The sequence below is a fragment of the Rhinoraja longicauda genome, chromosome 9, assembly GCF_053455715.1.
Source record: "Rhinoraja longicauda isolate Sanriku21f chromosome 9, sRhiLon1.1, whole genome shotgun sequence".
Taxonomy (NCBI): Eukaryota; Metazoa; Chordata; class Chondrichthyes; order Rajiformes; family Arhynchobatidae; genus Rhinoraja; species Rhinoraja longicauda.
This window is the reverse complement of record NC_135961.1, coordinates 37207715-37222862: the sequence shown is the minus strand read 5'-3', so window position 1 is coordinate 37222862 and position 15148 is coordinate 37207715. Positions and strand designations below refer to the sequence as shown.

Sequence of the window (15148 nt, the reverse complement as noted above, 5' to 3'; positions counted from 1 at the left end):
CTTCAATCTTAGGGCCACCAGTCTTTGCCGTACTCAGCTCTCAGCTTCTTGGAGCAGACGTATAACCATTGTGATACATCAGTAGCATCTCTTACAAAAGAGATTCTGTTTGCTACAAATGTTTGGAAGCGTTTGGTTTTGTTGTTGATGTACTTAAGCACTGTTGTGCTATCGGTCCAGAAGATGGATTTGTCCAGTTGAAGCTGTAATTTTTTTTGCAGCATTGTGTCAGCTCTGACAGCTAGGACTACAGTTGTAAGCTCCATTCTGGGAATCATCATTTCTTTTAATGGTGCCACTCTGGACTTTCCCATTATGAATGCAATATGCACTTCTTTGTTATCGTTTTCCAGTCTCAGATATGAAACAGTACCATAGCCACTTTCGCTGGTGTCTGGAAAGTTGTGCAGCTGTGCATATCTGATTTGACCAAAGCTTGCGGGCGCCACTTTAAACTCCGCAATCTTTTTGAGATCTGTTAGCCATCCTGTCCATCGCTGAGAGAAAGTTTGGGGTATGTTTTCTTGTGGAATGAATGCCAATACAGCACGGTTTTTGCTGATCCATTTTGACAGCATGAATCCTCCCATTTGGCAGATGGCAGTCAGGTCTTTTACCATATGAACTGTTTCCTGTTCCGAAGGCATGGATTTTAAACAATCATCTAAGTAGAAGTTGTTCTTTACTGTGTTTATCACCTCTGCTGGAAAGTGAGCTTTGTTGTTCTCAGCAGTTTTCCTTAATGGAAAGTTTGCACAACTTGGTGACGACACAGCTCCAAAAAGATGTACCTTAATCCGATATTCAACAAGATCTTGCTGCACATCACCATCGGGCCACCACAGAAATCGCAGATAGTCAATATGCTTTTCTGATACCTTGACCTGATGAAAATTGCTTTGATGTCAGCCATCAAAGCAACCGGTTCTTGTCTGAATCTGATGAGAATTCCAATGTGAATTGGTTAGATCTGGACCCTGCAGCAGTTGGCAGTTAAGTGATGTTCCTTTGAAGACTGCACCACAGTCAGAGACCACCCTTAAGGTCCCTTTCTTTGCGTGATACACCCCATGATGAGGGATGTACCAGAGTTCTCCATCACTTTGATTCATCTGATCCACTGGTACCCTTTCAGCATAACCATTGTCAATCATTTCAGTGAGGAAAGATGTATATTCATCATGAAATTTCTCATTCTTGCCAAACTTGTGTTTCAGGCTTTGGATGCGCTGCTCTGCAATGCAACAGTTATTTGGCATGCTGGCGTTTTCTTGTTTGAAAGGTAAGTCTAGACAATAGTGTCCATCTGTCATCCTTGTTGAGCGATTCACAATATCCAAGAACTTTACATCTTCTCTGGACATTTCCTCTGTTTCCTTGCTGGTTCTTTCACTGAAGTCGTGATTGTACAGTTTGACCATTAGCTCCTCTAGGTTTGCAATGGATATTCGATTAATAGCAGCAGCAGGGCAGCCATTTATATCGGTGGTGTTGTTGTCTCTTCTTAGGGGACCATAGATGACCCACCGCACTAGGGTTTTCACAGCCTATGGTCCATCCCCTTGGCTGTTGACCAGCTCCCAAGGTTCCAATGCCTTTGAAGCATTTGTCCCGATGAGCAGGTCAATGCCAGAGTCTATTTCAGGAACCTTGATATCCTTCAAGTAAGGCCTTTGTATCAGATCTTCCTGTCTGGGAATGTTTAGCTGAGAAACAGGCATGGTCTTATGTGTGAACACATCCGATAGTTGAATAAAATAGTCTTTGTCCAGATTAGATATTTCCAAACCTGAGATATGACGACTGATCACAGGCATAGACATAGAAAGACATAGGCTTCACTTGGTTCATGGTACACAAGAGAATTCTGGTCTTTTGTCCTGTAATGTTCAGCCTTCTCATCAAGCTTTCTGTGCAAAAGGTAGATGAACTTCCATAATCCAAAAATGCATATGTTTGCAACACAGTACTCCCCTTGTGGCTCTTCACTTGTACTGGTACAATGGAGAAGATGCAGGATTCACCGGCTGCAATATGCCCACACATATGAGGTGAGAGAACAGCATTACTCGCAATTGGTTTTTCATTCTGTTCTGTATGTTCTGGTTTCTTTTCTTTATTCTTTTGTTCCATGTGAAGTATTTCAGGATGATTTTGGTTGCACATATCACAAGTCAAACGACTCTTGCAGTCTTTGCTCATGTGTCCTATTTTCAAACATCCAAAACAGGCTCCCTTCTCCTTTAAGAAGTCTATCTTTTATCTGTGCCCCTTCCTCCTAATCTGTGGACACCACCCCGATGTGTGACCACTTTTATTACAGAACAAGAACCTTGTGGCTTGGTGATAGATACATTTCTTTTCATTCCATTTGTTGTCAGATTTTCTTGCACCTGTGCTTCTACAGGTATTACAGTTGTTGCAAAACTGTTTCCTCTTAATTGCTGGCTTTCTCTTGGTTTAGCAAAAGTAGAGCTTTTGACAGTTGCAACTGGCTGAGCATCCTGGATGTTTCCAAAAGGTGGATCTGATAGTATCTTCACTTGTTTCTCCATGAAGTCTCCCAGGTCAGAAAATCTAGCTCAATATCCACGCTGCCCCTGTAGCTCACATGCCTTACCCCTCCACTTGTCTCTGAGCTTGTAAGGCAGTTTTAGAAGGAATAGTCTTCATATTGGAAGCGACATTCATTTTCTCCATATAAGTGAGATGTTCCATTGCATTGCAACAACCTCTAAGGAACAGTGAGAGCGCTTGCAATGCTTTCACATTCTCTGATCTGACCACTGACCAGGCAAATGCCTTGACCATATATGCAGTGGCAATCTTATGTTCATTACCAAAATACTCTTTAAGCAGATCTTTTGCACTTTGATAGCCCTGGGCTGGAGGCAAGTGTTGGCAACTGCGGACTAAGCCTTTTGGATGCCCTCTTGTGTATTGCTCTAGAAAATGTAAGCGGTCACTGTCATCATTAGTCTTTCTTTCCACTCTTCTCTCAATTGCCATGATGAAAACTTCATACTGCAAAGGATCACCATCATAAACAGGAATGTCTCTTGGTGGTAAAGTAGAAGAGAGATTTTGTTAAGCCAGAAGAACAGTGATGTCATTTTGCTTCTGAATTAGGTTACAGATATCAACTTGGTTTCCATCATTCTGTGCGGGGGGGGGGGGGGGGGGGGTAGGGTAGTGCGAGCATGCCCCTGTACACCCTTTTGCTTATGAGTGTTTACATTTTGCCTTTGAAGAGAGTGTTGAGTTAGATGGGTCCCATCATGAGCTCGAGGAGATGGTCCCTGAGTTGTTTGTTTTAGTCTAACAACCTGTTGCTGGGAGGAAAATTCAGTTCCCATCAACACATTCTGTTTTGTTGCACTTGATCAGGCAAGTATTCAGTTGCATGTGGATCTAATTTGGCAGATGTTTCCTTTTGAGCAGTTATTTTTCTCAAATAAGAGTTCATCCCATCAGATACTCTAGAGCTGCTTCTTGATCTCATGGCCTCAAGTACATTGATTCTTGTATTGGTTGCTGCCAGTTCAGCATCTAGTTCCAGTTCTTTCTTTCTTCTCAGTCGTTCTTCTTTTATTTTCAATTGATCTTCTTTCAATTGTTCTTCTTGCGCCTCAATCTCATGCTTGCCTTTCAGGGCGGCAGCCAGTTTCATGAGAGCAGCCGTTTCTGCTTGAGCTTTCATGCGAGCCGAGATGCACATGATGAAGAAATAGATTTGTGGCTTAATTTAGTTAAAGATATTTGAAACATACCATAATTCTCCATTACAGTAGCCGTTTTCCAATATAGCCCATCACATATAGCTTCTCCAATAAAGCTTGATGCTGTACGTATCCACTTTCCCTGCATGTTGGCTTTCGGGGTTTCTAATCTCCGTTAGTCAGATTGGCGCAGGTGGCGACCTTGTCCAGTTGATGGGAATAGCGGCGTCAGGCTTGTGAAATAAAACAATCCTTGTTCTGTCCAGTTGATTCACAAGCTCCAGTCTTACTCATAGAGCCAGTTCTCACTTAAATTGTAATGGAAACTTTCCGACTTTTCCAATGATTTCTTTTCCAATTGCCATTACTACACAGGGAGTAGGAGTGATCTTACGCAGACCCCACAGAACAGATCTTCCAGTCGTTATTTCCAGTTTAATTAGTTTATTGAATTAGTTGTACAAACAAGGAGATGAACATACCAGGCTTTACTTATTTGGCATACAAGTCGTAGCTGGCAGCTCTGTCCCTGTTCTGTCCCAGGTCAGTCCAGTCATTGGTCTGTCCAGGTGTGTTCCCTGGTCTGATGAGAACTGTATGCTCTCCCTTCCTGTGTTTGGCACTCCCTGTCCCTTATATATACACCGCCCTGTGCATCTAATGACCAAGTGTCCAAAATAATATGGCAAGACATATCTAGACAAAATAATATAATATGCCAACAGTAGCTAGTCTAAACATAAATGGCTCCTACAATCTCTTTACTCTTCTCTCTCTCTCGACATTCAAAATTCCGATTAAAACTTTTGTCCACCTATATTTTTCAACCTTTCCTGTAATGCTCCTATATAATGTCAATTATGACATCTGAACAGTCCTGAAACAGTTTTCAGAGTTAAAGTATAATTCCTCATTGTAGAAAAAAACAAAAGGATAGAACATCCTCCATCTTTTGTATGTATGCAAGTATGCAGACTAAAATTCTGCTAATAAAATTAATTTCCAAGCATTATTTGGGGTGCATTTATGTATGATCTATATGATCTGTTTGGATAGTGTGCAAACAACGCTTTTCATTGTACCTCAGTACATGTGACAATAATAAACCTAAACCTAGCACATTAGAGTGAAATTCTATCCAACTTTTATTTGCCATACTAATGGAATTTGACAATGTGAAGCACCATTAGCAAACTATCCAGGCACTTGAATTTTGATGATCAAAAGGCAATATAACATGTAATTTTGTAAAAGCTAACACCAAGGCAACTTTGAAGTTCTCAGGATTTGAACTTTTCACAGCTTAAAAGTGAAAATTCATCTGTGCGATCTATCCCAAACTCTGGGAGTACAGACACCCAACTAGGACTTTACTGCAAATTGATGACATTACCAGAGCAATGAATCAACCCGAGAACCAGGGGAACCATGTTACAGAGACCGGTTTATTCAATGCAAACTATGGAGCTTTGTCTTCAAGAAGTCTGTATCTTCAAATGAGAAAATGCAAATAAAGGACCAATTCTCATCATATATAAGACATGAAAAGATATATATTCCTGCCCAAACCAATAGATGTTTTGAAGATGTCAAAATAAACTATATTAGGTACAGAGATATCGCTGGGATCTTGGTTGTTTACATGAAAAACCTTTAATCCTGCAGTGGCTTCATTCCATGGGACATTGGTCAGGGTTAGTTCAATTATGTTTAATACGCCTTGCAAAGGTTTATAAGCATCAAATTGAATAGATTTATTTCTTGTCTTAAAAAAATCAGTAAGACTCAGCAGATCCTAATTATTTCAGCATATCATTATTACTTAAAGGTTTTATATTTAATTGGGGAGTTAAACAAGCAGCTTCTTGCACTCCCATAAGGACAAATAATATGACTCCAGTCCAAAGAAGGTTCTCCACCCAAAAATGTTGTCTAACCATTCTCTCCATGGATTTTAGCCTGATCTGCTGACTTCCTCCCTCAGTTTGTGTTTTACTCTACCACTAAAGCTTTTAGTATTTAGCCTGGATGATGGTCTAATGCTGAATATGTTCTTTGTGACAACTGAACTCCCCTGCCTGTAACAGAAACTCTTTCTGAACAGCCACCATCCACTATGCATTCCCTAACTTATCAGTCTCCAGATTAATTCTTTTGGAATTGCTGATTGACAACAATATAAAAATACTACACTTGTCTGTTTTATTCCCCCCATGCCCCCAATTAAAACTCTGTCGCCCTGCTTGGATTACCTCCATCCTACAATTATATTATCTCAACTACTAATGCAATTACTTGCACTTAACTTGCATTGATCTCTCTTCTACGTGTATAAACCTTGGTTTCCTGTATGATGGGCCTTGACTGTTCAAATTATTCAGTCACTTGCATACCTGCCAGTCTGCACAAATATATAAAGTGAATCACAAGGTCCATAGTTGTTCTGAGAAGAAGCTGATGAAATGGATACTGATGGACTGTCTACATTTACATCCTGTCAACATGTTCAGTGCTCAATTGGACCAAGTTTAGACAGAATTATCTAATTCTGCATCTCTCAATCTATTTTCATCAAGATCCTTCAGCTACTTAAGGACATACCCTGGTACTACTAATCCTGTCCAAGAAACTTCCATTGCAGTTTAGTTTAGGGATACAGCATGGAAACGGACTCTTCGGCCCACCAAGTCCACACCGACCATCACTCGTTCACACTAGTTCTGTGTGATCCCACTTTCTTATCCACTCCCAACACACTCGGGGCAATTTACAGAGGCCAATTAACCTACAAACTGGCACATATTTGGGATGTGGGAGGAAACCAGAACACAGAGGAATTCCACGTGGTTACAAGGAGAATGTGCAAACTCCACATGGACAGCACCCGAGGTCAGGATTGAACCCAGGTCTCTGGCACTGTGAGCCAGCAGCTCTACAAGCCCAATGATTTCTATCATCTATGACACTCGTATCTCTGCATTCTCCACTTTCTTTCTCCAATTTCTTTTACTTTTTTTTAAATTTCCCTTTCACTATTCTTGTTCTTTGAGGGAACTGGAAAACCTCATTGGAAAACAACAGAATCTCATTCAAGTGGCAAAAGAGACTTTTCAAACTGCACGAGTGGACTGTTAAATAGAAACTAGTGAGCTACCTGGTGCAATATACTGGTCACAAATGGTGGTTGTGCTTGAGTTTCAATTATAGTGCTGGAATAACTCAGCAGGGCAGGCAGCATCTCTAGGGGACATGTTTTGGGTGGAGACCCTTCTTCAGACTGAAGGGAAAACAAATGGATGGCAAATTGATTGGCAGATGGATGGACAAAGACCAGAGATAGGAAGAAGATGAAAGACTGAAGTAACAAGAGAAGGTGTACCAGAAACGGATCATCTTTTTTGTAAATCTGCATTTCCTTGTGTCTACATCATTCTGCAGATCTTATTCCATCGCAGTCAATTACTCATTCAAGCAAAAAGATAAGGGATATCATTTTTAAACACAATGGAAGCAAAGCTGCATGAGTGGGCGGTTAAAATAGAAAGTGGCGGCACAGTGCAGCAAAGTGGCGTAGAGACAGAGTTGCCAGAGACCCAGGTTCGATCCTGACTACGAGTGCTGTCTGTGTGAAGTTTGTAAGTTCTCCCTGTGACTGCGTGGATTTCTCCAGGTGCTCCGTTTCCTCCCACACTTCAATGACGTGCACATTTGTAGACTAATTGGCTTCAATGAAAATGTAAATTGTCCTTGGTGTGTAGGATAATGCTAGTGTGCAGCGTGATCGCTCGTTGGCGCAGACTCGGTGAGCCAAAGAGCCTGTTTCCACGCTGCAGCTCTAAAGTCTAAAATAGTTAAGATTGAATGTCCTTGAAAAACTTGTGCAAACTTATTGTTCTGTTCACATTTTAATTTTGTTGTTGTTTTCCTTCACAATGAGAAGGGGGCAACTGCTTGTTTTGCCATTAGTATTGTGAAAGCAGGGAGCTGATGAAAATTGTTCCATTAAAGCCTGAAGTAACTCAGCTAAGATTTATTTTTACAAAAGCTTTCTTACCACTGTTCAGAGAAAATGCTTCAAATCATACAGTTCTCAGCAACATCCCATACGCACAGTAGGTAGGGTTAGGAAAATGGTAAATGACGACCCAGCAGCATTCTGTGTTTAATAACTGCTGCCTCACAGCCAGTTTTAATCCTGACCTTGTTTGCTGACTGTGTATCATTTACATGTTCTCCCTGTGACCACATAGGTTTCTTCCATATCCCCAAAATGTGTGGGTTTGTGGATTAATTGACCTCTGCAAATTTCCCCTAGTGTGGAGTGAGTGGATGAGGAAGAGGGTTAACAGAACTAGAGTGAACAGGTGATCAATAATTCATGTGGACTCATTGGCCCGAAGAGCCTGTTTCCATGCTGCATCTCTAAACCAAACCCCAAGAGGGTCCTACTCTAGGTCATTGAAAGCCTTAATGATGAAACAATGCCCCATTGTTAAAATATCTGACTTTTTAAAATTTGCACAACTTTTGCAATGCAATGTTTATGATTAGGTAGGTGAAAAGTTAAGTTGATTATTTTGTTTGATTGAAAGATACAGCACGGAAACAGGCCCTTCGGCACACTGAGTCCATGCTGACCATAAATTATCCTTTCACACTAACTATCTTATCCCAGTCTCTCATCCACTCCCTACATATTAAGGGCAATTTACAATTAACCTACAAACCTGAAGGGAGACACAAAATGCTGGAGTAACTCAGCAGGACAGGCAGCATCTCTGGAGAGAAGGAATGGGTGAAATTTCCCATTTCTTCTCTCCAGAGATGCTGCACGTCCCGCTGAGTTACTCAAGCATTTTGTGTCTACCTTCGATTTAAATCAGCATCTGCAGTTCTTTCCTACACAACCTACAAACCCGAATGTCTTTGGGATGCGGAAGGAAACCAGAGCACTTGGAGGAAACCCATGTGGTCACAGAATGTGCAAACTTCACACAGACAGCACTTGAGGTTAGGATGGAACCTTTTTTTGTGCTGTAAGACAGCTGCTCTACCAGCTGCACTACAGGTGCAGTGAGACAGCAGCTCTACCAGATGCACCACTGGTGCAGTGAGACAGCGGCACCACCAACTGCACCACTGGCAGTGAGACAGCGGCACCACCAGCTGCACCACTGGCAGTGAGACAGCGGCACCACCAGCTACACCACTGGCAGTGAGACAGCGGCACCACCAGCTGCACCACTGGCAGTGAGACAGCAGCACCAGCAGCTGCACCACTGGCAGTGAGACAGCGGCACCAGCAGCTGCACCACTGGCAGTGAGACAGCGGCACCACCAGCTGCACCACTGGCAGTGAGACAGCAGCACCACCAGCTGCACCACTGGCAGTGAGACAGCGGCACCACCAGCTGCACCACTGGTGCAGTGAGACAGCGGCACCACCAGCTGCACCACTGGCAGTGAGACAGCGGCACCACCAGCTGCACCACTGGCAGTGAGACAGCGGCACCACCAACTGCACCACTGGCAGTGAGACAGCGGCACCACCAGCTGCACCACCCTTCATTTGACAACACCGATGGGAAGTATGACAGAATTCCTCCCTTCTTCAAAAAGAGTCTACCTGACAAAGCAGAGATCAGCCTTGTTTTGGTCAATAGCCAATTAAACCAATCGTTAATTTTAATTGAACCGTAGCAGCAAGACAAAAATGATGGATTTTCCACCCAATCAATTAATCAATTTACCGGAATTTATTTTACCCTCCCATTTCCAAAACAGATATTGTTTAAAGAGTTGGTTCCATTATATTAAGGCCTGCATTTCTGCTGATAAAACATGTATAAATCTTCCTGGCAGTGACAGGTCATACAATAAAAAGCAGAGAGCGAGAAAGAAAGCATGTATTAAAACCACTATTGCTCCATAGTCAAAACCCAACTACAAGTATGAAAAAAGGCTAAAGTGCTCAATTAAATATACAGACTTTAATTGTTTAAAATGTGTAATTGCACTTGGAGTCAGACAGAGTTGACTGCAGATTTTTAAAACCACAGTGAAAAGGTGATAACATATTTAAAAACCATCCCTTAGGATAAGGCACATCCATGGCTTGGTAATTGAAAGCTATTTTTTAGCCTTGATGGAGCCAATTACAAAAAAAAAAATCACATCTCAAGACACTTGTAGATTATTTTACATTATAACTTTACAAGTAGTAAACCAGGCAGCACAGTGTTAGCCAGTCAATCTGACCACTCTTCCAGGTCCAGAAACATCACTGCAACTAGGAAGTGCACTTCAAACAAAAATAAACACATGAAAATCAATAGATTGACATCATATTAAAAATTCAAAAGGGCTTTCAGAATGGACATATGTTTTAGTAAACAAAAGGTGCTGTGGTGCCATTATAAAACCAAAGTTATTCATATCAAGTGGCAAAAGGTATCTTGGAAGATAAAGGCTGATGGAAAGTGAAAAAATACATTACGTGGCCATTGTAAAATAATATTAGAATAACAGATCTTTGTGTTTAAAAGCGATACTAACCTGCCACGGTAAAAGGAGAACATTGTGCAATATTGATTTCAAACCATGGTATCATTTTCCATGTACAAATTTTTAAAAGACTTTTTAAATACACTTTCTCTTTGGATCACTTCCAGAGCTAGATTCTGGCATAGTGCATCAATTGCTCTTCTTACTAGCATGGAAATTTAATATCAATTAAATATATTTTCTTCAAAAAAATATACAGGTTATGATTACAGAGACTCCCAATGTGATCAGTAGCATACAAAACTAGACCTTGGAGGCTGCAGCCCAGGGCAGTGTTTCATTCAGCCAGCAGTAGTAACAGTGCAATAAAAAATCACAAGCAGCAACGTGAGGCTTCCACCAGTTAGAACGTCCATCATGCTGATGTTATCCGCACCTGATGAATGACGATGCTCTCTGCAAAAGGACAAGAATAGGTCTGAAAATAACATAAAAGTGGCAACTCTGGAAAAATGCAGCACATCTTTTTTGTTTAACACAGCAACATTGCAAAGGTAAATTTTGTCCATAACTGAAAAACGTAGCACATTTTTAGTATCACAGACATTACCACATAAAAGTAAATGCCAATGACTGAAAATGTACAGCAGGCCTCGAGATTCTGAACCAGAAACATGCTTCACTGACCAGTAAACAATATTCATATTAAAATCTGTCCTTTACAAATAAGGTACTGATAAACGTATGGACATTGATTTTATAAAGCAATATAAAATCTCCGGTTTGTATTTAGTTTAATTTAGTTTACAGTGAGGAAACAGGCCCTTCGGCCCACCGAGTCCACATTGACCAGTGATCCCCGCACATTAACACTATCCTAAACAAGGGACAATTTTTACATTTATACCAAGCCAGTTAACCTACAAACCTGTATGTCTTTGGAGTGTGGGAGGAAACCAAAGTTCTCAGAGAAAAGCGGACAGAAAGGAAACGGGTGGCCACTAGCCAGCGTAGCAGTAGGCAGGTAATGCAGGAGTCCCCTGCGGTCATCTCCCTCCTAAACAGATATGCCATTTTGGATACTGTTGGGGGAGATGCCTCATCAGGGGAAGGCAGCAGCAGCCAAGTTCATGTCACCGTGGGTGGCTCTGCGGCAAAAGAGGGGAGGAAAAAGAGTGGAAGGGCTATAGTGATAGGGGATTCAATTGTAAGGGGAATAGATAGGCGTTTCTGCGGCCGCAAACGAGACTCCAGGATGGTATGTTGCCTCCCTGGTGCAAGGGTCAGGGATATCTCTGAGCGGCTGCAGGACATTCTGAAGGGGGAGGGTGAGCAGCCAGTTGTCGTGGTGCACGTTGGCACCAACGATTTAGGTAAAAAACGGGATGAGGTCCTACAAGGTGAATTTAGAGAGCTAGATAAACTAAAAAGTAGGACCTCAAAGGTAATAATCTCTGGATTACTACCAGTGCCACGTGCTAGTCAGAGTAGGAATAGGAGGATATTTCATATGAATACGTGGCTTGAAAAATGGTGCAAAGGGGAGGGATTCAAATTTTTAGGACATTGGAACCAGTTCTGGGAGAGGTGGGACCAGTACAAACAGGACGGTCTGCACCCGAGCTGGAATGGAACCAATGTCCTAGGGGGAGTGTTTGCTAGTGCTGTCGGGGAGGATTTAAACTAATGTGACAGGGGGATGGGAGCTGGAGCAGAGAGACAGAGGGGTGTAAAATGAGGGTAGAAGCAACAGGTAGCAAGGTGAAAAGTAAAAGTGGCAGGCAGACAAATCCAGGGCAAAAATCAAAAAGGGCCACATTTCAACATAATCATACAAGGGGTAAGAGAGTTGTAAAAACAAGCCTGAAGGCTTTGTGTCTCAATGCAAGGAGTATACGTAATAAGGTGGATGAATTAAATGTGGAGATAGTTATTAATGATTATGATATAGTTGGGATTACGGAGACATGGCTCCAGGGTGACCAAGGCTGGGAGCTCAACATCCAGGGATATTCTATATTCAGGCGGGATAGACAGAAAGGAAAAGGAGGTGGGGTAGCATTACTGGTTAGAGAGGAAATTAAAGCAGTGGAAAGGAAGGACATTAGCATGGAGGAAGTGGAATCGATATGGGTAGAGCTACGAAACACTAAGGGGCAGAAAACGCTAGTGGGAGTTGTGTACAGGCCACCTAACAGCAGTAGGGAGGTTGGGGATGGCATCAAGCAGGAAATTAGAAATGCGTGCACTAAAGGCGCAACAGTTATAATGGGTGACTTCAATCTACATATAGATTGGGTGAACCAAACTGGCAGGGGTGTTGAGGAAGATGATTTCTTGGAATGTTTGAGAGATGGTTTTCTAAACCAACATGTCGAGGAACCAACGAGAGAACAGGCCATTCTTGACTGGGTATTGAGTAATGAGGAAGGGTTAGTTAATAGTCTTGTTGTGCGAGGCCCCTTGGGCAAGAGTGATCATAATATGGTAGAGTTCTTCATTAGGATGGAGAGTGACAAAGTCGATACAGAAACAAGTGTTCTGAACTTAAAGAAAGGTAACTTTGAGGGTATGAGGCGTGAATTGTCCAAGATAGACTGGCGATTGATGCTGAAAGGGTTGACGGTGGACATGCAATGGAAGGCATTTAAAGGTCGCATGGATGAACTACAACAAGTGTTCATCCCAGTTTGGCAAAAGAACAAACCAGGAAAGGTAGTGCATCCGTGGCTAACAAGGGAAATCAAGGATAGTACTAAAACAAAAGATGAAGCATACAGATTAGCCAGAAAAAGTAGCATACCAGAGGACTGGGAGAGATTCAGAGTCCAGCAGAGGAGGACAAAGGGCTTAATTAGGAAAGGGAAAATAGATTATGAGGGAAAACTGGCAAGGAACATAAAAACAGACTGCAAAAGCTTTTATAGATATGTCAAGAGAAAAAGATTAGTTAAGGCAAATGTAGTCGGAAACAGGTGAATTGATCATAGGGAACAAGGAAATGGCAGACCAATTGAACATATACTTTGGTTCTGTCTTCACTAAGGAAGGCATAAACCGTCTGCCGGAAATAGCGGGGGACCGAGGGTCTAAAGAGATGGAGGAACTGAGGGAAATCCAGGTTAGTCGGGAAGTGGTGTTAGGTAAATTAAATGGATTAAAGGCAGATAAATCCCCAGGGCCAGATAGGCTGCATCCCAGAGTGCTTAAGGAAGTAGCCTCAGAAATAGTGGATGCATTAGTGATAATTTTTCAAAACTCTTTAGATTCTGGAGTAGTTCCTGAGGACTGGAGGGTAGCTAATGTAATCCCACTTTTTAAAAAGGGAGGGAGAGAGAAAACGGGGAATTATAGACCAGTTAGCCTAACATCGGTAGTGGGGAAAATGCTAGAGTCAGTTATTAAAGATGTGATAGCATTACATTTGGAAAGTGGTGAAATCATCGGACAAAGTCAGCATGGATTTACCAAAGGCAAATCATGTCTGACGAATCTTATAGAATTTTTCGAGGATGTAACTAGTAGAGTGGATAAGGGAGAACCAGTCGATGTGTTATATCTGGACTTTCAGAAGGCCTTCGACAAGGTCCCACATAGGAGATTGGTGTACAAACTTAAAGCACACGGTATTGAGGGTTCAGTGTTGAGGTGGATAGAAAATTGGTTGACGGACAGGAAGCAAAGAGTAGGAATAAACGGGTCCTTTTCGGAATGGCAGGCAGTGACTAGTGGGGTACCGCAAGTCTCAGAGCTGGGACCCTAGTTATTTACAGTGTATATTAATGATTTGGACGAGGGAATTGAATGCAACATCTCTAAGTTTGCGGATGACACGAAGCTGGGTGGCAGTGTTAGCTGCGAGGAGGATGCTAGGAGGCTGCAGAGTGACTTGGATAGATTAGGCGAGTGGGCAAATGCATGGCAGATGCAATATAATGTGGATAATTGTGAGGTTATCCACTTTGGCGGCAAGAACAGGAAAGCAGAGTATTACCTGAATGGTGACCGATTGGGAGAAGGGGAGATGCAACGTGACCTGGGTGTCATGGTGCACCAGTCATTGAAAGCAAGCATGCAGGTGCAGCAGGCAGTGAAGAAAGCGAATGGTATGTTGGCATTCATAGCAAGAGGATTTGAGTTTAGGAGCAGGGAGGTTCTGCTGCAGTTGTACAGTGCCTTGGTGAGACCGCACCTGGAGTATTGTGTGCAGTTTTGGTCTCCTAACCTGAGGAAAGACGTTCTTGCCTTAGAGGGAGTACAGAGAAGGTTCACCAGATTGATCCCTGGGATGGCGGGACTTTCATATGAGGAAAGACTGGATAGACTGGGCTTGTACTCGCTGGAATTTAGAAGACTGAGGGGGGATCTTATAGAAACATATAAAATTCTTAAGGGGTTGGAGAGGCTAGATGCGGGAAGATTGTTCCCGATGTTGGGGGAGTCCAGAACCAGGGGTCACAGCTTAAGGATAAGGGGGAAGTCTTTTAGGACCGAGATGAGAAAACATTTCTTCACACAGAGAGTGGTGAGTCTGTGGAATTCTCTGCCACAGAAGGTAGTTGAGGCCAGTTCATTGGCTATATTTAAGAGGGAGTTAGATGTGGCCCTTTTTGCTAAAGGGATCAGGGGGCATGGAGAGAAGGCAGGTACAGGCTACTGAGCTGAATGATCAGCCATGATCATATTGAATGGCGGTGCAGGCTCGAAGGGCCGAATGGCCTACTCCTGCACCTATTTTCTATGTTTCTATGTTTCTAAAACCCACCTGGGTGCACAACAAGCACCCGTGGCCTCCATCGAACCCGGGTTTCTGGTGCTGTAAGCGCTGTGAGGCAGCAACTCTACCGCTGCGCCACCATGCTACCCACTTAAAGAACATAGATTCTATTACAACATTTCTTTTTAATTCCGTATTTAAAAAGGAA

At 42.5% G+C, this 15148-nt stretch overlaps 1 protein-coding gene across 2 annotated transcripts in view; it reads right to left on the bottom strand.

Annotated features, from left to right (window-relative positions):
- Positions 1 to 15148, bottom strand: part of LOC144596621 (filamin-A-interacting protein 1-like) — a 217061-nt gene that overhangs the window by 17910 nt on the left and 184003 nt on the right. Inside the window, exon 8 of one of the 2 annotated variants that reach the window (XR_013547636.1) lies at positions 10533 to 10679. Coding sequence is in view for 1 of the 2 variants with exons in the window: in XM_078405165.1 (XP_078261291.1) it covers positions 10639 to 10679 (41 nt within the window). In the remaining variant the exon portion in view is untranslated. Of the gene's footprint in view, positions 1 to 9729; positions 10680 to 15148 lie in introns of those variants that run through there. The other variant, XM_078405165.1, reaches the window with a different exon arrangement.